Source organism: Alligator mississippiensis, chromosome 2, assembly GCF_030867095.1.
Source record: "Alligator mississippiensis isolate rAllMis1 chromosome 2, rAllMis1, whole genome shotgun sequence".
Lineage (NCBI taxonomy): Eukaryota > Metazoa > Chordata > Crocodylia > Alligatoridae > Alligator > Alligator mississippiensis.
Window position 1 is genome coordinate 257,012,545 of NC_081825.1, and position 26,779 is coordinate 257,039,323.

Here is a 26,779-nt window from a genome sequence, read left to right on the forward strand (position 1 = left end):
GGGGGAAGATTCAGCTGGCTAAAGGCGCATGCACAACCAAACAGGGAAAGCAGTGATCATCCCAAAAGCCTTTTGATTGCTTATCAGAGCTTGCTTCAGTTGCATTAAGCCAAACTGGTGCTGCCTTTCTCCTTTTATGCTCTGCACACTGTTAGTGCTCACCTGCAGCTTTCCTTCCAAAATAGCCCATTACATGACTGTACAGATCCCTCAGTGGAGCCTCTGCTGGCATTCTGTTCTGCCTCTGTGGGGAAACATTTGCCTTCGGCTTCGAAAGAGCATGTACAACAGTTTTATAAACACCACCCAGGGATCCCTGCTGTTGTCCTGATTCCTGACCTGATGATCTAAGTGTACTACGGTTATGCATCTGATTAACTGAAATACCTTCTTTCTGCAATGTGGCTGTTTCAGCTTCTGTAGATTCCTTAATCTGTTTATTACTAACTGAAGCTGGATTGACTGCATCTAGAGGCCTGTATACTCCTGGTCTGACCAGCTCAGGGACTGCAGATGAGCTGCTGCTTGCACTTATACTGCTGTTGGCACTACTACTACTACTACTGAAGCCACTGAGTTTACGAAGTCTTGCCTTCCAGGGAGCCTCTTTGTTTTCCAGAGGATTATAAAACTGCACTGACTCAGTAGATGGTCTAAAAGTAACATGAACACTATTTCTTTTCTTAGTAGTTATTTTCATGATTTTGGCCCTGTGTGTTACTGTTTCCGATATACTCCTTTTAGTTGGTGAAAGTTTGCTCATGCCTGTAATGTGAGGGATTTCAGGGTTAACTGGTGCTTTCGGAAGAACTTTCTTTGCATGCATAACATGTGTGATGGCTATGTTTTCGTTAAACTGGGCACTTTTATCCTTTTCAGCTAATGCTATTTCCAAAGCTACATCAGGTTCAGTGGCTCTTTGCCTTTGTAGGTATCTCTTGCCGTCTTTGCTACTAGGACTACTTGTCCCATGCTCAAATAACATCTCATTTTGTTTATCAGCATTAAACTGTCTAGCTTTATTGATCACTTGACTTGTAAAACTGTCTACTTGAGTAGGTGCAATATTACTTATAAAGCCACTTTGGTTTTGTTCTAAGCTTAGCACCACATTATCAGCTCTTTCGGCAACATTGGAGCTAGTTGCAGATTTAACAGTCTGATCTCTATTTTCTAATCCATCCAGTGGTAATCTATCATTCCTATTTACAGTTGTATCGACTTCACGAGGAGAAGCCTCATATTTATCTATCTCAAGGTTATTGAAAAGTTCTTCTTTTTCCTTAAGATATTCTCTCAGAGAGGAAAGAAGATCATCTTCACCTTCAAGGTCAACACACTCGCTTTGTTCAAAAGCTGTACTTGCAAGATCTATTGGCCCTATTAAGTGACAGAGATGGTCATAAATACTATCCCCAACTTCCAGAGAAGACACTCTGCTATTTGTAACATGACTTTCAGTGGATCTATGTATTGAAGAGGTCTCAGTGGAACTCTGTAAGCTTGGAGCATGATGAGATGAACTGTCAATGACAGGAACTGCACCTTTGGCTCGTTCAACTGCAAATGGTTCCAGGATGTCAGACGTACTGCTACTTCGCGGCAATGGCTGTTCTTCATTCAATGTGCCAAAAACTTCACTTGGTGTGTCCTCACTCTGTGAAAAATGCCTGACTCGAGATGGACGCGGAAGAATTTGAGCATCATCAATGTCTGTAAGAAAAAAGTTATATATAACATCTTCCAAATTAAATATAGTTATATTTATTCATACCTAAATCCTAATTATATGCTTTAAAAATACAGAAAAATGCAGTGCGTTTTTTAAGTACAGCAAAAGATATTTTATCCAATGCTAAAATGTTAAACACACAATATCTAGTACAGAATGCGATATGAGTTAGACTATCAGAACACAGTTTTAAATGTTAACATGCATGGAAACAGACAGTGAGATCATGGAACATTTGGAAGTACAGTTAAAGCTAGGGCTGTGCCAATAAGTCAAACAATTTGACCAAAATTGTTTTAAAGACCATGTTTAAAAAAAGGAAAACAGTTGCTTATAGTACAAATTATCTGATCAGCACTCAGCAGTAGCCTCCATAGATTTTAAACTCTTGAGAAATATATAAAAAACAATAAGATAATTTAGCAGTTTTCTGGAAAACTACAATTGTGTATTTTTGTGTTTAACAGCTAATATGATTATCCATTAATTTATATACTTATATAAATAATAGCAATTCTATCAGATAATTTTGTGCATTATATACATAATGTATATTGGAAGAGTTAAATCATTAAAAAGATGACTGGGAGAAGTTTTGGTTTTTGGAAAATACATCAATAAGAATAAATTACCATTCTCTTTTTGCTAAAAAGGCTATTTGGTAGTATCAAAAATGTTAAGCTAACTTTAAAAGTTAACTTTGGGCAAGCTCAACAAATCTCAAGTTTTACCCAAGTAAAGTTACTAAGAGTTATGGAAGCAATGATCTTGAAATTAAAATTTTAATCCACAGAACTGCCAGTGTAAAACCAATTAAGTCAGAGAAACCATTTTGATAGGGGAAGAAGACGGAGCATTTTTCCTGCCTATTCAATTATTGGTTCTTAGCCCCTTTTCTGAGACTGCTAATATGAGTGTAAATTATTAACTGTAGCGAAGGCTGCTGCATTCACAATATGTATCACCTAGGAAAAGGTCAAAGATGCCATCACCTAATTTACCTAGTCTGGGTGTGACAAACTTATAGCCTGTTGGTTAGATATAACCAGCAGAACAGTTCCATCTGGCCCACTTGTAGTCTGGTGGGCTATTGGAATGTGGGGGGGGAGGGGGGGGCATAGCCTGCCACAGAATATGGGGTCCCTGTACCCCCATGGATATGACCATAGGTGATCCAGAATTTTAAACAGGGGAATGCAGAAGCAGTGCTTGGTGCTGTAGAGATGGCTGCTCTCTCCTGCTCCCAACCACTTTTCCCCTCCCACCACCAGGGTAGGCAGACCATGCAGCTGGGGACTTTTTTTTTTTTTTAAGTCCCCAGATCGGGTAAGAATTTTCTCCTTCCCCAATTCCAGCATCACTCCTTTCCTGTCCAGGCTCAGCAGCACCTCTTCCTCTCCCTGCCCTCTTCCCTCACCTTACCCTTTCTACTTACGGGCACCTACCCTGGAGATCTTCAAATGGAGACTGGACGCACACCTTGCTGAGGTTATTTGACCCCAGCAGTCTTTCCTGCCCAGAGCAGGCAGGCTGAACCCGATGATCTCGTGAGGTCCCTTCCAGCCCTAAATTTCTGTGAATCTTATCTGTGAAGCAGAGACCAGCCTGGTGCCACCACTGTCTCAGTTGCTCCTGCCCTGCTCTAGCAGGGGCTGAGAGGAGCAGCTGTACAAAAAGTTAGGCTTGGTTGGGGACAGTGACAGTGGTTGGTGAGTTCTCTGCCTCTGCCTGCTCCCCAGGCTAGTTGAGAAACACTCAAGGGGATCACGCAGAGAGGGGGAAATTTGTCTGTTGTTGCTGCTGTCCCTGCCTAAGCCCAGCTTCTCAGGCAGCCCAGCTTTAGTGGGGCAGGAGCAACTCGAACCCGCCCACCTCAGTGAGGAAGTGTGGTACACGGGGGGAAGGAGGAGGTGCTTCTCAGCATGGACAGGAAAGGAGGGGGTGCTGAGAAGGGGGAAATTCATACTTCCTTTAGAGACTTTAAAAAGTCCTCAGTTGGTGCTCCCATGGGATGGTCTGAAATGGAGATGCAACAGCACCACTTCACCCCCTCTGGATCCATCCTTGGCCACGGCCAGTGGCAGGCCCCTAGACCCATACCTCCTGTCTGAACTTGGACCCATGCCACCACCTGCCGGTAGACCCACACTGCTGCCCACCCCCAGACCTATGCCATGGCTCAGTCCCAGAGCCACCACGACTGCTGCTGGCCACACAGATCAGGCCTGGAAGTATCTCCCATGATCTAGATTCAACCTGGGGCCTAAAATGAGTTTAAAATGCCTTAGTCCAAAAAATTGAGAAATTAGAACTTCTTCCTTCAGAATCCCTAAAATGCTACAAAAAGCAATGTGTAACAATCAATTAAACAGTACCAAATTGGCAATATGGGATATAAAAATTGAAGTTATCAGTCAAGATTAGATGTTTGCTATAGACAGTCAAGCAGTTGTAGATATCAGAGAGATTCTCGGTAGCATTTTATGGGACTTGAATTTTTTTTTTTTTTTTTTTACAATAAAACTATCTGCCTCATTTTTAGTACCATCACATGCTTGGTAGGGATTGCTTTTTATTTCCCGATTTTTTAGAGTCAGAAACACTGTTAGAGAGATGAAAGGAATGCCATCAAGTTTAGCAGACCATAAAAACAAACCAACTGACTTACCTTAATTGATATTCCATCTAAAAACTCATACTCAGGACTGCAATGGTGATTTTATTTGCAACCAACTTATACTCCATACCAAAATGTAACAATAAAAGATATCTGATGTGTTAGATGATCTATTCAATGTTAAATGGAGGAAATATTAACATCTTAAAATGATTTTAAAATAATTTTAAAATGATGCGACTGAATAGTTATTACTGCCACAGTTATATTCCAGTATGATTTAGTTGCAACTGACCAGAAGGTACTTAACTGACCTCTGGTTTTAAACTGCTTACACTCTTCTGGGAAAAATGAGTCTTTTAGCTGAAATTTCTAAAGTTTTTTGGATGCAAGTGTTTTGGAAATACAATGTATTTCCACTTATCTATTTGCAGAAAATATTGTGGAGAAGAAGTGAAAAGAGTACAGAGTTACTTTCATACTTAATTTTTGTGTTTTTTGTGATAAAAATGTAAATGATCTTTTTTAACAACAAGTTTGCCCTGGTTTTAAATCTTGGGGCCTGATCAAGAAGTTATGGACAATAATCAATGGACATCTTTAAATATGATAGCAGACTCTGCATGGGTTTTTAATGATGGCATACAGAAGTCTATTTGCAAAGGGAGAATACTGGATTCTCCGTCTACCTCTGCCTACAAAATAAGCATGAGGTGCCAAAATGCGATGTCAAAATCCAGCAATTCTTCATAATCTGATCACCCATTAACTTTTTTTTGTAACCTAATTAGCAGCGCATTAGATAAAGAGATTGAAAATTAAATTATCGCTAAATATTTGAGTTAACAACTCAAGGAGATAAATGGAGAGCTTCTCAGTATTTTGAGTCATTATTTCAGATGTCAGGGGATCAGTTATGCTCTGTTCATCTTTTGAAAGTTTTTTTTGCAGACCTAAGAGTTTGAGACTCACAAATGAAAACAGATTCTGGGACACAAGATGTGTACTGGAAAAAAAATGTTAATTCACTGATCTGCAAATCCCAAATATATAAACCCTGGCAATGAGAGCCTTTGATGTATTACATGAACTTCAACTTATAAATAAAATATAAGTGGTGTGGATTTTTAGTACATGTTAAAATTAATTTACTGGATGGAGAATTCTAAATATATGTAAGCCTAAGGAGCTTAGCACATTGGAATAAACACAGCTGCATTTTCGTCTCTATCTGTTAAATGCTGATGATGTGCTAATCATATACATATATACACACACACTTTATATATATATATATATATATATATATATATATATATATATATATATATATATATATATATATACACACACACACACACACACACACACACACACACACACGTGAGAATGCAGACAGTAGCAAACAAATGTGTTCTGCCTGTGCCATCAATATTTTCCCCTTTTTTGGAAGAGAAAAAAATTAAGGAACTCAAAAATGGAAATGCATTAAGATGTCTTGTGTTACAGTTAAGAAATGTATTAATTTGTTCATAAGTGTAAAAGTTATATGTTCCTCAGCAACTGCAATTCATACATGCTGTACACTTGTGTTAATTCAGCCTGGCACACTATCTGTGAGTGTTTCTCATTATTAACTGTATTGCAGTAGTACCCTGAGGAGCTTGAATCAGATCTTTCTTTCACATATATGAAAACATGTCCTTAATCCTTAAGGACAGACAGGTTCCTAAGATTTTGGAAATACCAGTGTTGCAGGAGCATAAATATAATTAGGGAAGGGATGTGAAAAAGCTGAAATTGGCAGCCATTCCCCCTGCCTCCCCCATTCCCCTGCCATGACGTGTGCTCTCTCACACGACCTCCCCATCTTTATCTACTAGGAGACGGGAGAAATAGGCAACTTTTTAGCAGCTAGCGGCAGGCACGATGAACTGGCAGATAGCCAAGATTTGGATTCAAATTCAGAGATCAGCTCACAAGAGTAGGTGGGCAAGTAGAATACTGTCCATATAAATTCAAGGGAAAATTACAGAAGTCAACTAAGGTGGGTTTAGAAAATGGAAACTAGCAGATTTTTTTGGCTTTGAACCCTCAGTGCTCTTTTAAAAACAAATTACATTACTAATTATTCTGTAAGTTTCTACAGTTAAGGGCGTAAAGTATGTAAGAAACATCAGCAGAAGCAGGGCTGGCCACTGTGACATTATTAACTCTGATCTGACTGTTTTACTTCTCAGTCATAATATCGCTTCACCAGCATTTTAACTGGATTTGAAGAAAAATATGTAAATATACAATAGTAAACAGTCTAATATTGCTTTCTTCTTGTTTTTTTGCTTCCTTTGCCTTTTTCACTGTCAATGCTTTGAAGTTTCCCCACCCTTCCCTATTCACTAAACCAACTTTGTTCTACCTACAAACGCTTCCAAGCTGTTTTTCCCCTGTGCCTTACCATTTATATTTCCTTGTTCACCATTTTTTCCAAAGGTTCCTGAACCAGTTCTTTTAGTCTTCCTAACCTCTGACTGTTTAACAGGAATGAGTTTTGAAAGAAGACTACAGATATGATACCCAACAAAGTAAGCTGTACTTAATCATATTTCTAATGCAAGTCTCAGTTTGCAAATTCTCATATTTATGTTGCAAATCAAATTTGGACACCTTGTTGCTTTTCTGTTCATGGAAATAGAGCATAACATTGAAGATCCTAAAAATATGTAAAAATGACAGACTCATGCACAACAATTACAACCCTGGTAAAAATGCCCTGTATGTAGAACACATATAATAAGTCTAGATATATCTGTTTAGCTTCTTCCACAATTTTGTCAGCTGATTGACCTTCAGGCAGAAACATCATGCCTGCATCAAGAACGCATTTTTTCCCTTAACATACTGCACACTTTTCTCCTGAAAACTAGGATTTCTAGGCAAGAGCATAAAAACAAACCAGGGAAACTACTCTGCAGTTTATGTCCATATATGTTCTTATCCTATGATATGTGAAAGTTAACTTACAGCAGCTTACTCCTGAATGTTAACTTTATGTACTGTAAGGTCACACTTCCACATTTTAAGCATCATAATCTATTTCAAGATAATTATGGATGGATATATTATGTTACTTTTATATCAGTGGAAAGATCTCTTTAAAGCAGGGATGGGCAATTATTTGGACCAGAGTGCCACTTAGGTAGGGAGTTTTGATGAGATGATTCAGGCTGGGTCAGCACCCACCCCCTCCCCACATCCACCACACTGGGCCAACACCTTCCCTGCCCCTAACAGCTCACCAAAACTTCCAAAGTGGCTCTGCTGTGCGCTGGTCCAGGTGGCTGGGATGGAGCTGTGTACAGGTGGGGATCAGCATCCAGAAGTGGGACAGGTAGGCAGGGCAGAGGCTGAGATCACAGGGCAGTGACAGCACAGGACTAGGTTCTGGGGCATCACCACAATCTGCTCCCCATGTGCCACTGCAATGAGAGCAGTTCTGCTAGCAGGGGTGTGTGGAGAGCAGATCATGGAGCTGCCTGGGGTCCCAGCCCTGTGCTGCCACTGCCCAGCAATCCCAGGGTCTCCATGGAGACTGGCTAAGACACACACAGGCAGGACGCATGGCAATATGGACAGGGTGAGGCTGCAGACAGGCAGGCAGGTGGGGGTAAGCAGTGCCTGGAAGCAGGACAGGCGGGTGGGGCCAGGATCTTGGGGTGGTGACAGCATGGGGTCAGGGGTCTGGGACAGAGCTGCAATCTGCTCCCAAACACCCCTGCCTGTGGAACCAGCACACATCACAGGGATATGCAGGGAATGGATTGCAGCTCTTCCACAGGTCCTGGCCCCGTGTTGTCACTGCCCCAAGATCGCAGCCCCAGCCTTGGCTGTGCCCACCCGTCCGACTCCTGGATGTTTCTCCCCACCTGCAGGCTTGCCCATCCACCTGGCCTCATGCCCTGCCTGCATGGATCCCACAACCAGTGGTGGGTGTGGGGCAGATGGGCTGGGGTGCCCAGGCAGCAAGTGGCAGCCAGGAGTCTCTAGGGCTGCCACAAAATAGGAATGTAAATAATGTTTAAAAAAATATACCTTTAACCTCATTTAATTATACTGGTTAATGATTAACTGATAACACAGCAGCTCAGGCAGCTGCTGCTGGGGGCTGCTCTGGGCTCCCCGGGGCCCTTTGACTGCAGGGAGAGGGGGAGGAGGCAAGCCCAGCCAAATAACACAACCCATGTCCTGCCCTGGGAGGAAGGGAACACCTGTCAATGAGCAGCCAATTGCTTAATTGATGAGTCAATTTTCTCTTAGGCTATGGATACTAATCCCCCCTTCCCCCTCATTCCTCCCTCCCTCCCTGCTTTTTGATTCCTGATGAGGCACTGCACAGCTTCCCTTCCCCAGCTTCCCTGCCAGATTTCACCCTGTGCCATGTAAAGGATAACCAGTTATAATACTTATCAGCATAAGTATTATGCACTTATTAGTTAAATGTTTAATCGTTAATCACATCCTTACTGTGATGTGAAAGGTTAAAACCCGGGAAGCGAGTCTGGATGCCAGGCTGCCCCAGTTGTGCTATGCATCTGGGGGTGGTGGGACTGACTGCAAGTGCCATAGGCCAGGCTGCCCTGTGCACCTGGGCTGGGCAGGCCAAGGGACCTGCTGTAGACCAGACAAAATCCCTTGGCAGGATGGATTCAGCCTGTGGGGTATTTTGCCCATCCTTGCTGTAAATCAAGAGGCCCAATGCAGAAAAAAATATTTCAAAGTAATATTTCTAGGAAATCCAGTCTGTAATCCTAAGCACTAAAGGAATTCACTAGCTAATCAGCTTTGAAATTCATAACTCCTAAGACTATGTAGATACTAATCAACAGCCTTCACTCTCTGAAAGCAGCTAATAACTCCAGTTGGTAGTTTCACTGTGGGGAGTAGGACTCTGGGCTTTTTCTTTTTAAAATGCCTTCTCAAAAGCTGTGTATTCTGAACATGAAAACTGTTTTTGAAAAGCTGTAATTATTTGCTACAAGAAAGAACAAAGAAAAAGCCTTGCCCTCACCTTTAGTACTAAAGCATTAAACTACTGCAGTGTTCCTATTTAATTAAAAACAGGACCATTTGGGTTAATTCAGGACCATAATTATTTTTGTGGGGGAGAAGGATGCTTTAGAAAAACCACACCATCAGCTGCTTCAAGACAGAAAAGTGTTTTTGTTCCTCTGATTTTTAAGATGTCTAGATACTTTTAAGGTCCCATATATGGATGTCCTCTTGGAAAGTTCCTTGTAGCTTATTTGGCACTTCTGACAGTAAACTGATGTGGTCCCAAATGCATTTCCTTATGTAGTTGAATATTCAATCAAGGTTTCTACATTAAAAGATCAAGATGCATTATCAGTATAGGGCTACAAGGCCACTTAACAGATCACAGCTAAGGTGCTAATTCAACTTGACAACTCTATTTTACCCAAAGGTGTATTAAGAAACTATTTTTGGTTAAGCTAATTTTTTATTAAACAAATTTAGGAATAGACTGACGTTAGTAAATAACATTTAATCTGTTAAAAATAATAAATTCTGCACAAAAAACTGAATTCAATAATGTAAGTAAAAATGCATAAATACCAATGATAAAGCCACAGCTGAATTAAGAGGAACTCCAAGTCAGTCAGATGGGCACGCACATCTACTATCTTCATCCTACTGTTGCACCTTGAAAACCTCTATCCCCCACACCTGATCTATCTACCTTTTGTTCATTTTCACTACAGATCTCAAAACACTTACCAACTGAGGTAAATATTGCTAGCTTCTTTTTATGGATGGAGAGCTGAAGCACCAAGAATATACATAATTTGCCAGAGGTCATCCAGCAAACCAGTGGCAGAAATGGAACATAACTCTAGTCTTGTGGGATCCAGCAGAGTGTTTTATTAACAAGTTTATACCATCTCCCTAAAACATGGACAAGAGATCTACATCCCAACATTCTTTACCAATAGGTGGGTTTAAGTGGGTCATGCATCAAAAAAGGCGAAAACTAGTATTCAGTCCAACCTGTTTCTTATACTACTGTACCTGGAATGCTGACTAAACTAATTAGAAATACTAAAGAAAAAAAGGAGGCAAGCTGTTCAAAAAGGCTCATAAGAGCTTGTTAGGTAAGAGATAATAAAGATTCTGTTCTGCTAACAATGCAACAGACAAAGAAAAATACTTGTACAAATTAGCTTAAAAACATCCTAGAACTGGCTCTGGTCTATTTCAGAAGATAAAATAGGATTTTAGAAAAGGAATTTTACAAGCAAACTAAGATTTTTTCTCTCTCTTTTTTATGATTTAACTGAACTACGCATCTTAACTACCCATCCTACCAATCATCATCATGGACTCATTTGATTTTTACATTTTAGAGGGGAAAAAAAAAGGCTTCAGAAAGTACTCCTAATTCATATAGTTACTAGGATGGAACTGAATAAGACCATAAGCACACGAAAGGGATTAAAACTGGAATAAAAGGAATTGTTTTAGCATAATAAATTTAAGCATAATAAAGGAAAGAAAAAAGAGAATGGGATGAAATTAAGAATAGAGAAATTGTGGATTAGTGAGATATACTAGTCTGTGAAAGCCCCATTACCTAGCACCAGCTTAGACAAAATACTAAAATGCACAGGTAGAATCTCAGAGGTTTTCCTTTATGGCCTTTTTCTTCTCCACACTGCCATGGTTTTAACCTTGAGCTACTGAGCTGCAATTTGAGAATGCAGGTAATGCTTTGTTTTGGGTTTTTTCCTTCTTAAACTTTAATTCATTGTTCTGTAATTAGAAGTAAGGAGGAGAATGGCTGGTAAAACAGCTACTAATACACTCATCAATAACTCCAACAATAGTTTCATACACCTTTCATTATCACCAGCAGGTGATAAAAGATCAAAGATAAAGAATGAGGGAAAGTAGATTAGTTACAATTCTAATGAGAAACAGGTAGGGAGAGAGAATCAAATTATAACCTTTAGAGAAATTAACATGAGCCATGGCCCCATCTCTGGATAAATTGAACATCCAATCATGGTTCTTTTTTTCCAAAAACGTCGTAGTACCTTACTAAGTGATGTTTACACTGTAATCAGGAGAGGTAACAGTAAGCTCCCCTGCCCTAACTCATGGTGCTTCACCTAAAGTGCAATGAGTTAGGAACAGGGGCAGGCAATTATTTGTGGGCCACATAGGCAGTTCTAGGGAACTGTAGCAATCCACCCATTCCCCACTCCAGCTCAGACTGGGTAAACCCCAGCCTGCAGCATGCTCTCCCTCCCTCAAACCCCTCTTCCCTCCCTGCAGACAGCACCAGGGGCAAAGCTGGGCTGTATCAGCTCAGCCCTGATTGTGTGCAGGGACTGACAGAAGTTTGCTAAGATACTCCACTTTGGAGCACCTTCATCTGATCCCTCATTACATAAGGGTTAATTTGTCGCACAATTGGCCACTTTTAAAGCTCTCTGCAGCTGTGCACCTTTTGTCACGGGACAGCTGGAGAGCACTGTCAGAGGGATGATCTAATGACAAATGTCACTTCTGTCAGCGTTCCTTATCTGAGATAATTTAGGTACCCACAACAATGAAGCCTCAGCAGCATGGTTTCCAGCACAGCTGATATAAGGACATGGAGGATCTTAAATATGTACCTGGGTGGCTAACCCACTCTGATGCTTATGTTATTGCAGCTGCATTGCTATTAGCACCTGAGCTAGCTGTATTAATTCTCATACCTCAAGACTGTAGGGTAAACATATTCTGAATGATATATGATGCCAAACTGAGATGGATTAAGCATGGCAAAAGGTAATGATTCTGAATCAGGTCAGGCTTACTAGGAAGATATCCCAAGGTTCTCTTATCGAACAAGCTCAAAATCATAGTCTCAACATAATGATAACAATACTTTCATCACTGCTGACCGAAGGTGAAAACTTAGTAAGAATAAGAGATTGTGCTATAGATACTTTTAGAATAAGCCTTCAATTACATAATGAAGAAAGAGAGAGAACAGACACAGTATCATAAACTATAGTAAATGTGTGTTTTTGAGATGTCTTATCTCTTAAAAATGGACTCCGGGGCAGGACTCAGCTCCCAAACCACTTCCAGACTCAAGATGCCATAAGGGATGTTTAATAGTCAAAAGAGTGAGATGGATGGGGGGTAAGATTTGGCTAATATCTTCCATAAAAACAAACTGTCTACTGCCATCATTGTGATGATGTTATATCTCTACCCTATCCTGAAACCTTCAATAAGTATTCAGTTAGATAAGAAAGGGCTGCCTCCACATAACACCACTGGCATCTTCTCTATCCACAGAGGCAGTACAGATGATATGATCATGAACCTAAGCCATGTTGACTTAGATCAAAGTACAGTCTGGAATATGAGCAATACAATAAGCACCCCTTGGCATTTTCAAGTTTGGAAACTTTAACGAAGTCTAACTTCTAGTCATGCACTGGACCCAAATGTCATCCTCATTTTTAAATGCTACTGCAAGGGCTTAACTTTTTTTACTTTTTCATTCTTTAAAACATACTATAGAATATACTTCACCATACTTCATTTTTAAAAGGATATCTAATCACAAATTATTCCTCTATACAGTTGCCACAAGAATGCCCATACAAGGTCTGTGGACAATAAGTTAAAACACTGCTATACTGAAACATTCACTATGGCAAGTCAAACAGACCTTTTTCCCCATCCATATCAAATACAAATTTAGATTATTTTTATTTCCTGGCATTTGAATTTTATATTACAGCTACTTAATAAACTGAAAAAAATAAGCGTTCTGTCATTTACACACTGACAATAATTCAGATTGGCACAGCACTAACTTCTAACAGTTCCAGGATGGATTGCAAGTATAGCATGATATTTCATGCAACTCAAAATGCTCATTCTTTAATCTCTTCCCTTCTCCTCCCCCTCCCCCTGAATATTTTACTTTGAAGAATTTATTGATTTAGCAGAATTTGAAAGCAGAAGAATTAAAAAAGTGATAAAGGGGGTGCAGAAATTAGCAGAGGTGGCACTACCTGAAAGCTCATCAGAAAGGGGAGTGAGAACAATATCAGGCAAGAAGGGTTTGGAAGTATGGATCAGAACAGGAGCACTTTTAGCACTGCGTATATAGGCCGATGGCAGAGCACATTCACCAATGGATCGGCTTCTCATGGCTTTAAAAAAGGAAAAGAAAGAAGTGGGGAAGGAAAAAAGAAGAGTGACTATAATGAAAGGCTTGTGTCACAGAAAAAGCAGCAACAGAGAAAACAAAGATAAAAAGGAAGAAAATTTTAAAATTAAAACATTTCAGCACGGCAGATATTGGCAGAGCTGTAAGAAAGAAAAAAAATCAGTGGACACATAAAACATTTTGAGTTTTTAACTGTTTATGTAAAGCAGCAATATTATGACTGTTACAATGATTTTCCATCCAAAACTGAGAACTGAATTAAATAGCACTTTTTTCCGCTGCATCAGGGGTTGGAAAAAAAAATATCAACAGATTCAAACCTATCCCGAAAGCACTCAGAATTTGTGCAATTATAATCCAGAAAGCAATTTACACTTTATTTGCCCTTTCTAGAGTTGCCTGTCTTGTTAAACATGAGTCTCATGATTTTTATATAACCCAATAATCTTAAATTCAATTCAGGAATTTCCAAAACAAAACATTCTGAAAGACAACTGAATTTTTTGTCTACAGTAATTCATAGTACAAGGAATAGTTCCAAATAAAATTGAAGTTTGAGAAGCATTAAATTAACAACTGATTATTTGCAAAGAGAATTTGAATATAGTTCCTGAATATAGTTCCAGATTTTAATGAACAATTTCTTATCCTGATCTAGCATCCCAAAACTCACGTGAGCAGTCCCACTGATTTTATGCAAAAGCATATGGTTGTGGAACCAGGGTAGTATTTCCCATTTTTTCCTAGTAGTCTTAACTGACTCCTGGTATATAGCATGTTTATGCTCATTTTCTATGATATCAGCAAGAACAGATATTGCAACTCAATTCTGAGTATGATTAAAGCTCTTAAAAGATACAATTCACAGTTTTCAACTAGTTTCCTCTTTACATTTTAAATAGCAAGAAACTTAAGCAAATGACATAAAAACATTCACTGACATTTTCTTTTATGTGAATTTTGGTGCTTTAAAAAAAATAAAGATTATAGATATACTTAAAACCAGACTTTGTCTGATGTACACAATGTTTTGGAATATTATACTTAATAAAACTGAGTGCTCCTGATCTGCAAGGGAATCAGAAGTATGTGGACATGGTACAAGTGAAATTTGAGCACATCACACTTATAAACCCAAGTAAAAGGATGTTTCTAACACAGCAACATGCAGAAAAAATTGGTGATTTAATGTATGCAAACTAGAAAATACAGATGACAAGTATAGTGGCAGTCCTAAAACCACCTAGGAACTCTGAACTGAAACAGTTTTCTATTAAAAATTGGTTTCTCCCTCATAAACTAACTAGAAGTTGCTTTACTCTGAAGTTTACATGTAACTTCACATGCAAGACTCCAACTGCCTCTTATTTTTAAGATCTATAAGTCATAGTCTATTATTTAAGTATATGGCATGATTTTCACGCATCTTAAATCAAAGGAACTAGAGTATTAGATGTTTTTTCAAGCTAAAGAGAACATATCAAACTTCTTATATTAAACACCAGACCACATAAATTTTAAATGGTAATTTTATCCAAGAGATCTAACCCTCTTTGATCTGAAATAGCAACTCAGACCGTTGACTAATCTAGCCCATTTGCAATGAAGAGAATGGAAATTTAAAAGTAAATTTTCTAAGATAAAAATGCAAACCATTAGCATATGAGGAGCTGTGAACTGCATTAACTAGTGCAGCTTAACTTTTAATTTAAATAAGATGTGCTATATTCCCAACAGTAGTCAAGTAGAGGAGAGCCAGGATTTGAAGTCTGTAAATGAACAAACGTTGGGTGACAGGACTTTTAAAATAAATAGCACCAGACTATTATAACAGGTTACAAGTGGGCAGAGCCATGCTTAATATTTTTGAATATAGTAGGCAATTAAAAAAAAAGTCTAAATTTAGTCTCCTTCCATATATTTTTTTTAGAAGAGGGAGAGACAAAAAAGAGGATATGCAATGCTTTGTGTTTTTATTGTATGCTGACTTGCTAACTACCATAATTACTCACATCCCATACACACTTTTCACCCCCCAAAATTAGGCATCCAAAACTGGGTAGCATGAGCATTTATACCCATGCTCTAGGAGTGGGGTGTGTGGGGTGGGGCACAGGAGCACTTGAATTAGAGTGGCTCTGATGGGGGTGAGGTTGCTTTAACTAAAGCTCATCAAACAAACTTTATTTAAAGCGCCCCTGCTGCCACTTTTCAGCATGGGGATGCTGATACATGTGATGCTCGAGTCTGCTGGAGCGTGGTAATTACTGTAGCTCCAGCAGACTCAGTTAATCCAGTCTGCTCTGACACGCTGCAATTATAGTGCATCAGAGCAGCCTTGTTGCTTGTGTAAGCATGTCATGTTTTAAATGAGGAAGCTGATTTCTATATCAGGATGGAGGCATGAGGATGACTGAATGGCTGCCAGAGGCTGTGCTAGATTCCATGCTTCATAAAGGAAAGGTAGAGTCCACTCATCAGCCTCTCTTGCCCTCTGGCTGAAGCACCACAACTTCAAGTTTAACCCTGTCACAATCACTGCCCAATTAGATGATCAACCAAAAGCTGCTGTGATGATGCTGCAGCCAGAGGGTGTGAGGCTGATAAGTGGCCTCTGCCTTCCTACAGCATATAGTTGGGAATGTTTAGCAAAGGTGAGCCCAATATTCAGTCTGGGGAAGCCTGTACTGCAGTGGTTAGAATTCTGGGGGGGGAGGGGGGGGGGAAGAATCATTCTACTTTCCCAAAATAAAGTAATACCTTATTTGGGAGAGCGTGATATGCAAGTAAATGTGTTATTTGGAGCCAGATTCTTGTACAAGATTTTATTACTGAGTTGTCACAGTAGAGATGCAAACTCTAGAACTCTTGGTTCAGTACCAATAATACCTTTTATTAGACCAACTAGAAATCACACAACTATTATATCTTTTTAAAAGATTTTTTTGTGATTTCTTAGTTGGTCTAATAAAAAGTATTATCTCTGAACCAAGAGTTTTAGAGTTTTGCATTTCTTTTTGTCTCAGACCAACATGGCTACCAAATACATCCCTGATATCTCACATTATTCACTTTTGCTCCTCACTGATAACCAGATTACAGGATGGTAAATATCACATGTTATGATACTTCTCTAGTACCAAAATCTGCAGTTTAGGCTAGGAGTAGTCTTGTATCTGAATTCAGTATAGAAGATTTTTCAACCCACATGCATACAAAGTTTAGAGGCCCTTTTCCAAAAATACTTTACATAAGATCAGGCTTTAAAAATGTATATACTGCATATCAAAACCTGTTCTTGAGTCACATAAATATATACAAACTTGATGCACAACTAATGTGTGCTGGAATGAGGATGACACAAAAAACCCCAACCTGCTCAAATGTACACAGAACATATAGATAGAAAGGGAACCCCAGCTTTTTCTTACCATAATATAGTCGACATGCACTTCCCTCCTACTCAAACATAAGGAGTAAATTCCTCACAGTCAAAGGAAATGAACTGCATATTAAAAAGCATGCAACATCTAAGGACTGACTAAATTCCAGACTTAAATTCAGGCCTACTTACAGAAAAAAAAACCATTGAATTTAAGGGGAAGATCTGGCAACCAAATACTATGTAGGACAGATTTATTCTACACCTGGGTGCCAAATACTACCATTATCACAGTGTGTTATGTACATGTATTTAAAATAAATCAAACAAATACCTCTCTCAGTGCTTTGAGGTATTAACACACAGTCTTTTCATGATGATTACAGGGTTTAAAATAATGAGGCACGGGATTAAATATGGCAATAATCAGTGCCTGTCTTGGTTCTTTAGAAGAAAGGGAAAGGAAACCATGTTTTCTAATTAAATTAGCTGCTAAACCAAGGCATCACCAGCAAGAGGCTCTAAATTTAGCTTTGTATACTATGAATCAGTAACTTTCTGTATGCAAAACTGGATTAAGAAAGTTCAGTATCCTTCTCAATTTACTGCAGGTTAAGCAGTACAGTGTCAGACCAATAAATATTTAGATAGTTTGCTTGAAATATAGTTAATATAAGAACTAAAATTAAAAACTTATCTGATTATGCATTCAAGTAAATTTTAAGTATACATGATAACACTTGTAGTTAGAAGGATACTACTTTTTTGATACTATACTTCACAAGAAATACAGTACTCATTCATCACTTAAAATGTCTGCAACCAATATGCAGACAAGGTTCTTTGGGTGAATCTGATAGCTTTTATTAGACCAACTTAAATAAATGGAAAAAAAATTCTTAGCAAGCTTTCGGGTTTAAAAACCCTTTGGCAGGCTGAGGAAGCATCTGCAGTTGGTGTGTGCTCTTCCTGTACAGAATGAATAATATAGAAGCCAGGGGCTGGTATGCATGCAAGAAAGACAGTCAGTGAAGATGTAAATTGAGGAGTCAGTGGGTGAAAGACAGCATTAGGGGGAGAAGAGGGATGAATGTAGCAGGTAAATAGTGGAGAGGTACCTGTAGAGTCAGATGTTAGGCAGGATATAATGTGTTATAAATCCAATGTCTATATTTAGTCCATGATTTGTTGTATCCAGGAGGTTGATGAATTGAAGTTCACAGGCTCATTTGTGAAAAGTGTTTTGTAAATTCCCTTTGAGTATTAGAACAGAGAGATTGGAGAGAGAGTGGTTTTCTTGTGAGAAATGTCCCTCCACAGGTAACTGGGTATTCTTGTCTTTAATATATTTCCGGTGTGTGTTCATACTGGTGCACAGTTGTTGTTTGGTCTCTCTTACGTATTTTCCATCAGGGCATTTGGTGCGTTGGATGAGATATATTATATTTCTGGAGGTGCAGCTAACATCCAGGAACGCTGATGGTTCTGTTGTGGGGTGTAGTAATTGTGCAGGTGGTGGAGATGTGTTAGCAGGTTTTGCATTTCTTGTCCTGGCATGGTTTGGATCCATTCAGTGTGTTCTGGGCCGTAGGAAGCTTACTTCTGGTGATGAGGTTAGCGAGGTTCTTGTTTGAAGGCTAGGGTGGGTGGTTCTGGGAAGATCTCTTTAAGAACTGGGTCTGCTTCTAGTATGGATTGTAATTGTTTGAGGATTTTCTGTATGGGTTTGAGGGAGGGGTGATATGTCCTAACCAGCAGTGAGAGATTCATGGGGGGTTTTCTTTTGTACTGCAGCAATTCTTCACATGGTATCTCCAGGTGGCTCTTTCAAACATCTTCACTGACTGTCTTTCTTGCAGGCACACCAGCCTCTGGCTTCTTTACTATTCATTCCATCCGGGAAGAGTGCACGTAAACTGCAGATGCTTCCTCAGCCTGATGAAGGGTTTTTAAACCCAAAAGCTTGCTAAGAAAATTTTTTCCAACTATTTAAGTTGGTCTAATAAAAGATATCAGATTCACCCAAAGAACCTTGTCTGCCTATATCCTTAGGCCAACACAGGTACAACCTACACTCCCGCAACCAATATGGACAGTTATTTGTACTGGGCAAAAAGTGTTAGCCATTTGCAGCACACCTAGATCTCAAAAGATAAAGGCATCGCTTATGCCCTGCTAAGAATGCTGGCTTTTTTAGGCAGACTTGGATGATTTTCAGTTTTACTACTAATCCCATCTGTAAAAACTGACACCTAGCAGTTTCTCTGATAAGATCAGTTACTCAGTTTCATTTTGCAAACCACCTTGTACAGTAGGCATGTAGCCCTTAACCCCATAAGCCTCATGTGTGTGGAGATTTACTGAGAAAAACTTTCTTTAAAAAAATAAATAAATAAAAGGATATGGGAGACAGTTTTTGGTAACTAATTCATGCCTTTCTACCTTACTGTAATATTAGTGTTGGTATGATTGTGTACAGAAAATATATTTCCATGCAAGTATGAAAGGGGTCTTAGATATTAACTGCTTATGTTAATGCAGAAATAGATTATAAAGATATGATTGCTTTGAGGACAAAAGCAAAAGCAATATAAACTATAGTATGAGAAGCTTAAAGTTAGATTAATTTGATGCTGACTATGTAAAATGGATTGCTTGATCAGGATAAATGTCAGTGATTTAGGATCCAAACCATGCAAATATCTAACTTTTAAAAGGAAACTAACATACTAACATGAATCCATTAAAAACTTAGCCAAACTGCAGTAGCATCTGACAAAATATCTGAAATGCATACACTTTCAAGAAACCAAAACAGAAACTTTAATCTGGCATTGTGTTCTGAAAGTGCTGAAGATTTAACAGAAAACTGTTTTAAGAGCCATCATCAGCTAAATACAGATAAATTAATGTATAATTGAACCATGAAGACTACTTAATCAAATTAGAAGATGTCAGAGCTTGCTCTGCATAAACCACTGGAAGTGCAATTTTGTGTCTGAACACATGAGAAAGCCAGACATTTAAAGTTGTTCCTTTTAAATTCTGTGGGGCCCATGATTGTTGTCCTATATGCCTGAACTGCCCTGGTACAATGTGTCCCCAGTCCTGGTGGACGTCTACAGTTTTCTAGTAATATTGCAAAGTATTTTGAAGAGAAAAGAAAATCTTAAATAATTAAACCCTGTGACTTAAAAATATAAATTGGATCTAAAATTTTGGGGAAAGGGAAGAACAATTATAGACTCAGTTGCTGACCTGTATTCCCTGTATCATAAACTGTATCAGAATGTACCTGCTCTTAGGAAGCATTAGTAAAAAGACAGCACTTGCTGAATGAGATCACCTACCATTATGAAGATGTTGAAACAGCAATATAATTTTTTTTTAAAGATTTTATTTTTTTTAAATAAGAAATTTAAATCAATGTAATTTTCCTTCATGCAGTAGACAGCACAGATCATCTTTGGAGATGGCTTGGTATATAAGCATTTCATCCCCTTCACATTAGAGTTTCCTAAGCAGGTCATACAAATGCATATGAGTCTGAGTAATCCACCAGAAACACGGACCATCACTACTCATTTTTAAACAGGAAAAAATATCTGCAAGTAGTGAAGACAAGAAATTGATCTGTATAAATTTAGATCTGTACACATGTGTACATATCCATGGATCCTGGAGGTTTTAAGATATATCAAAGACAAAACATTTTCATAACTAGCTGATTCACATACTTTACACACTTTTCATTACAGTACAGTAGTTTGGAAATCCCTTGCATAATTAAAAAAAAAAAAAAAAAGGATGAAGACACCTTTGTTAGAGGGCTTTATATTAACTAACTACGCATAATGTTATTTAGCTAGAAAGCAAGAAAGGACTAAAACAATGTATGTTTAGATCTTTCTATAAATAAGGGTAATTTGTACCTAAACAATGGGACTTATTGCAAAGAAGCATCAACACACTGCTTAAAATTATCTGCACTTGCCAAAAATCTAAATTTAGAAACCAAATGCTTTTCACTTGCCCACAAAACGCTATAAAAGACAGTACAACATATTCAAATACACTACAAATGAATGCACATAGAAAGAAAAGCTCTCCAAGTAGATGCAAAAAAATGTTCAGTTATGAATATGTTTCCTCTCCCCTCTCAACACACCCCTCAGTTTTTACAGATACATACCAACTGTTTTTTGCCGTACTATGCTTCTTGCCTTTTCTGTTCCTGGAGATCCAGTAGTTGTAGCACTGCGCTGTCTCATTGGAGCCTGTCCAGGCTGATCACGGCTCCAGCCTCTAGAAAATGACTTATCAACAGATGATTTTTGGAACTCATGCCCAACTCCTGTAAAAATATAATTGTGAATTTATTCATTTAATCCTATGAGATGCTCATGTACTAGATATTTGAAGTGGTCACCTTTTCAAATATTTTCCACTCCATTGTCAATGTATCAGCCTTGCAATGTTAAGCATGTGACTATAGAAGTTGTATAGTATACTAGCATTTAAAAAACCCCATCAACATTGAACTCTTATCAACCAACATCAATTGAGGGACATCCATTTTGGTTCAAAGCCTCTAGTACTATTACTGTTGTAGTTCCTTTCTGACTTCTTCAGTTCATAGATTCAAGAGAAATAAGATTAGAGAGGATATATATAGATAAAATAGATACTGTAGATATCTATCCTTTTTTCCAAGAACATTTCCATTATTTTGCCACTAGACAAGACATATACAGCCAATTTATGAACCATGTGTTTTAATTAATTAGATGCTATGAAGATTTAGGAATCATAAGTGATAAAAATATCAAAACATTTTAACATAAGAAAAAAATAAAATGGCTTAATGGAAAATGCATTTGTAAGATCCATATGAAACTGATCACAATATGAAATATTATTTCAATGATCTTAAAGAGAGAGAGAAATTCTGAATGGAAGTTTTGCAAATGCTCCCCAAAAGTAATACTTATAGGATGCTGACTAAAGCAGGTGCTGGAACTATTTGAATAAACAACATGTACTTTAAGAAACAAGTAAGGAACACCAATAAAATATGTTTTAACAGAACACTGATCCACAGTGTAAGCAATATGTGCCTAATATGCCATCACTTGAATGCATTTTCTTGGTCTGAATTTTGTGTTTTGGTCTTCCATACATAAGGATGTTTGGGGTTGGGTTTTTTTAAATAAAATGTTCTCTTTTTCATGCTTCAGAATATGTGCTTAAGCAAGTATTATGTTAACTATACCCATTTTTATCTAAGCACAGACTTTCATTCACTGTTGACATGCAGGAATACATTTAAGACTGTTTTTCACTCTCTGATTAACAGGGACCTGGTTTCCATTTCCCTTTCCCATGGAAAAAACATGGCAAAAGGTAGATTTTCTTCTTTAAAGGAAAAAAAATGTGGGAAACTGTGGGTTTCCCTTTGCAGGCTGGCAGAGTTCCAGGCTGCAATGGGTTGCTTGGGGCTGGGGGAGTGGGATGCAGGGGGTAGGGGGCGCCACATGCACATGGCAGCCAGGCAGTGTAATGGAGAGCAGCTCCCTCCTGGTAAATCTATGGGGTGAGAAGGGGCATAGATAATGGCAAGGGTTCGGGGGCATAGGCAATGCATCAGGAGGGTGGGGCACTGGGCTGTACCCTGGCCAGACCATGCCCCCTGCCCACTCAGTTGCAGTGAGGGACACAACTCCCTGTCACTGCTGCACCTCACCTTGGTGGCCATGGCGGCATGGTACTCCTTCCCCCACTGGGTCCTGCCCACTGGGACACAGAGGCGGCACCAGCCCAAAGCTCAGAAATCTCAGGGGGTAGGTGCCTCCCCTTCATTGCCTGATGTGCCGCCTATGCCCACCCCCCTTCCCCCTCCGAGTGGGCACTGGGAGACAGAATCCTAGGAGCCTGTTGGCAGACGCTGGACACTTTCAGTTGAGTGTTTAGTTACAATTAGCCCCAAGCTGGGGCAGGTTTAGTTGCCTGAGCTGGCCTGAAGTTGAGGGACCGACCATGGGGAAGATTTTACTGGCTGTGAAAACTGGACCCATCTCGAGGCGGGCGGCGTGGATGAGGCAAGATCATCCAGGGGAAGACCTGCGGGGTACAGCATTTGCCCAGGCCATGGATGTGGTAAGGGTGGGGTAAAGGGGAGGTTGGAGCCCCATGAAGAAAGACCAGGGTCGAGACCCCTTCGGCTTAGGGCCACCTGCAGGGAACTGCCTCCCCAATAATGAACAAAGACGTGGTGGGAGAGTAGGAGCAGCACCCGAACCATCTAGGTGGCACCAGAGCCCAATCTCACCCTGACATCACTTGGGGGCAAGGCGCCTATCAAGAAGGGGCTGAAGCCCTACAACACCTACCAGTGACAGATTGGTATTGGCCGATATGCCTCCTTAAACATCAGCTATCGGTATCAGTCCTCAAAATCGGTATCAGTGAACCCCTACTATTCGATCAATCAATCAATTGATCTCTCTACAGTGGTGTTTCATTTTAATCATTGGAAAATGCATATGGGGGGGGGGAGTAGTCAGAGGATTTCGGAGAGTAGGATTTGTGTTTTTTAAACATCAGAGAATTTTGGGAGGTTTTTAAACAGAAGAAACCAGGATCCCTGCTGATTAATGGGGCCTGAGAAGACTGTAAAAGACAGACAAGGTAAGCTCTGGAGTAATTTTAATGGACAAGTTTAAGAAGATATGTTGCATTTCTCCCATCTACATGATATAGAACACCAATGAAAACAACATATTCCTTGCACCTCTGAAGGAGTCTAATTCTCAGAAGCAGAATTTGGAGGTGGAAAAAATGTGTTTAATACTAAAGGGAAACAGGAACATGCATCTCTACCCTCCCAAAGGGAAGCAAATATCAGAATACATAATTTCTCATTAATATCCAGAGTTTTTATAAACAAGCATCTTCCTCTTTCTTTTGAACAATCATATCAATCAGAATTGTAAGATAGCAAGCAGAGTAGGAAAAAAACATGATTTTTGAATGCTCATTACAGATTTCTATCTATAGTACCAACCTGTAATAAAGCTGTTCATCATCAGATCTCAAACCATTTTGCAAAAGTGATCAATATCATTATCCCAGTCTTAAGGATATGGAAATTGACACACAGAAGTGACTGGACAGAATCCACACTCATTAGGTCAATTGCTGCGCTAGGAAGGGAACACAGACTTCCCCAGTTTCAGTCCAGTGTTCCATCCGTAAGGCCATGTTGCCTCCTCAAATGTATACAGGACTGTGTGCTCATAATGTCCCACCTTCCCAGCTTGAATTAAAATCAGTCAAACAATAAGTTTTTTCTTACCTTTGCCTTTGTGCTTTTTCTGTTTCTGTTCACTTAATTTATCCAATGGTAAGTCACTGAGGTCCAGGCTATACAAGTTTCTAGCTAATACTTTAGTTAGTGTCTCCATAGTCAGTGACCACTCAGTGGCAAGCTCTTCCCAGTATGTCAGAGATGACATTACTGACAACAAGTCATCCCAAAGTTCTCGGGAGATGTACACATTTAGATTTGCTTTGATCCAGGCTACTATAAGCGTCTAAAAGAATAAATAATTAAAGTGATAATAGTTGGCTTCCCAACATAAGGCAAAAGAAAAGCATTCAAACATTATAGTTTTAAAGCAGAAATAACCTCTCTATTATCAGTCACAGGTATTTCTATGCAGTGCTAATAATGCCCCTCCTTGCAACAGTCATGCACAAATCTTACGTGGATTCTCATGTGATTAAGCATTTGTTTACAATGTTTTTATTCCCATTCATAGCTGTGCAGTATGTTAAATTATTTAGCTGTAGAAACAGACTGGTATGATTAATAAAAGGCAGGATATATTTGTACCTTACAGACTAACTGAAGTAGAGCTCTCGCTCTCTCTCCAGCTTTCATGGGTCAGAGCTCAATTCATCAGACAGCATCTGATGAAATAAGCTCTAGCCCAAAAAAGCTTGTGTTACATATCTACTTTAGTCAGTCTGCAATGTGCATACCTACCCTGCCTTCTACTTGATTTCAAACTAACATGGTTAACTACATCTATGATTCATAACAGACATTCATAACTTACATGTAATATTAAACAGGTTTATATGACCATTTTTAGTGTAGTTTGGACTTCCTTCATAGTTTATTTCTTCTCTTTTTAAAAGTAGTGAGATATTCCCCAAACTGCATGCACAGAGAAGACTTTGTAACAGCAATATGTGACACCAACTTTGAATGACTCTACTACTGGCTCTACTCCTTAGAACAGGGTTTGGGCAATGTTTTGCTGTCATGGGTCTTTGCTTCCAACTCAGCCCTTTGCTGTAGGCCTCAAATCTCCACTCCCCAAGAGCACCCAAGTTGTCTGCACTTATACTTGTTGCTGATCCCCAACCCCATGGGCAATGGAGAGGCACAAGTTCTGCAGCAAGGGTAGACACAGACATAACACAACAGCAGGGAGGGCTGCAGAGAAGGTTGCTGCAGAGCAGATGGGCAGCACAGTGCAGCTGTGTGCATCTGACCTCTGTGCTGTCCCATGCAGGACTGGACTCTTGTGGGCCATTTCTCGTCCATAAGCCATAGGGTGCTGACACCCGATTTAGAACCGTGAATTTTCTGCCCAGGTAGAAGCCTAATTTAGGAAGGATTAGCTTTTTCAAGCTGGAAACAGAGAGAACACTAAGGAAAAAGTTAGCTGCTCTGAAGCTCTGTGAGATGATCATGACCACAGGGAATGGAGAGGGCAAAAGAGAAAGTGGCAGAAGGAATTCTGTCTACCTGGAAATCCTAACAAAGCATTGCAGATGGATTGAGAGCTGACTAGTACAGGGTGAATTTTAGGACCTTTGCTTCCCCTCCCCCATAATCTGTCACTTGAATTTTTTAAAATAGCAATATCACTGTGGGTAAGAAATGTCTTTGCTAAGGCTTATTCTTTGCTTTCCTACCATGCTGTGCCCAAAGGAATTAAAACTGCAAGCAAAGAGTGCCTATAGCAATAAAACTCCAGAAAAGCATTCATATGCCATCTGGAGATAACAGGTGCCTGGAGGTCTGTGATGAGGCCTGAGATGGCTGGGCTGCAGAGTCAAACAACATGTGTCATACAAGGATACTAAGACAGAAGTGTGCCTTGAAGATCCAAAGCTAGACACACAGTACAAAGCTGCTTAGAAGCATTCAGGGTCCAACAACTGAGTCACTTGCAACAAAATGGTGATTGTACAAGGGAAGACTTGACCAGACCATACCAACTCTTTATTGAATTGTAACTCTGAGCTCCTAAATAATTTTAGCCTGTTGTCATACGCGAGTCTAGTCCATAAAACATACTTAAAATTAATCTGATATTGGCCTGATTTAAAGAACAGTATTAATACTCTGCTTTCCCACAAAAAAAAAAAAAAAAAAAAAAAAGACTAGTTTTCTCACAAGGAAAAGATATAAGCATCTAGCAACAGACATCTCTAACGGGTCAGCAAACTGACTTTCCTTGTAAAGAAAAATGATTGATCTCTCCTTTACTGTTTATAACCCACCATTTTCCAGAGTAAAATTAATAGTCTTCATTTGGAATCTTGGTACAATCTAGGCCATGTATGGCAGATTTAGTTGATAAATAATTCGCCAAAATGCCCACTGGTTGGCTAATCCTGCAAGATGGCAGCAGAAACCTTGCTCTGCTACAAGGGAAGGGTTCTATCACCACAGGGGAGCTTTAAGCATGGAGTTAAAACTCTGTAGTGTGCAAA

General features: G+C 39.3%; 1 protein-coding gene across 5 annotated transcripts in view; it reads right to left on the reverse strand.

The window, feature by feature from the left end:
- Positions 1 to 26,779, reverse strand: part of RALGAPA1 (Ral GTPase activating protein catalytic subunit alpha 1) — a 223,614-nt gene that overhangs the window by 136,630 nt on the left and 60,205 nt on the right. For 2 of the 5 annotated variants that reach the window (XM_019488740.2, XM_019488742.2), the window contains exons 15-18: positions 24,342 to 24,579; positions 21,180 to 21,341; positions 13,448 to 13,588; positions 163 to 1,713 (exon numbers count right to left, since the gene is read on the reverse strand). In XM_019488740.2, the coding sequence (XP_019344285.1) occupies positions 163 to 1,713; positions 13,448 to 13,588; positions 21,180 to 21,341; positions 24,342 to 24,579 (2,092 nt within the window). The remainder of the gene's footprint in view (positions 1 to 162; positions 1,714 to 13,447; positions 13,589 to 21,179; positions 21,342 to 24,341; positions 24,580 to 26,779) is intronic. The other 3 variants (XM_019488745.2, XM_019488741.2, XM_006258745.4) reach the window with 3 other exon arrangements.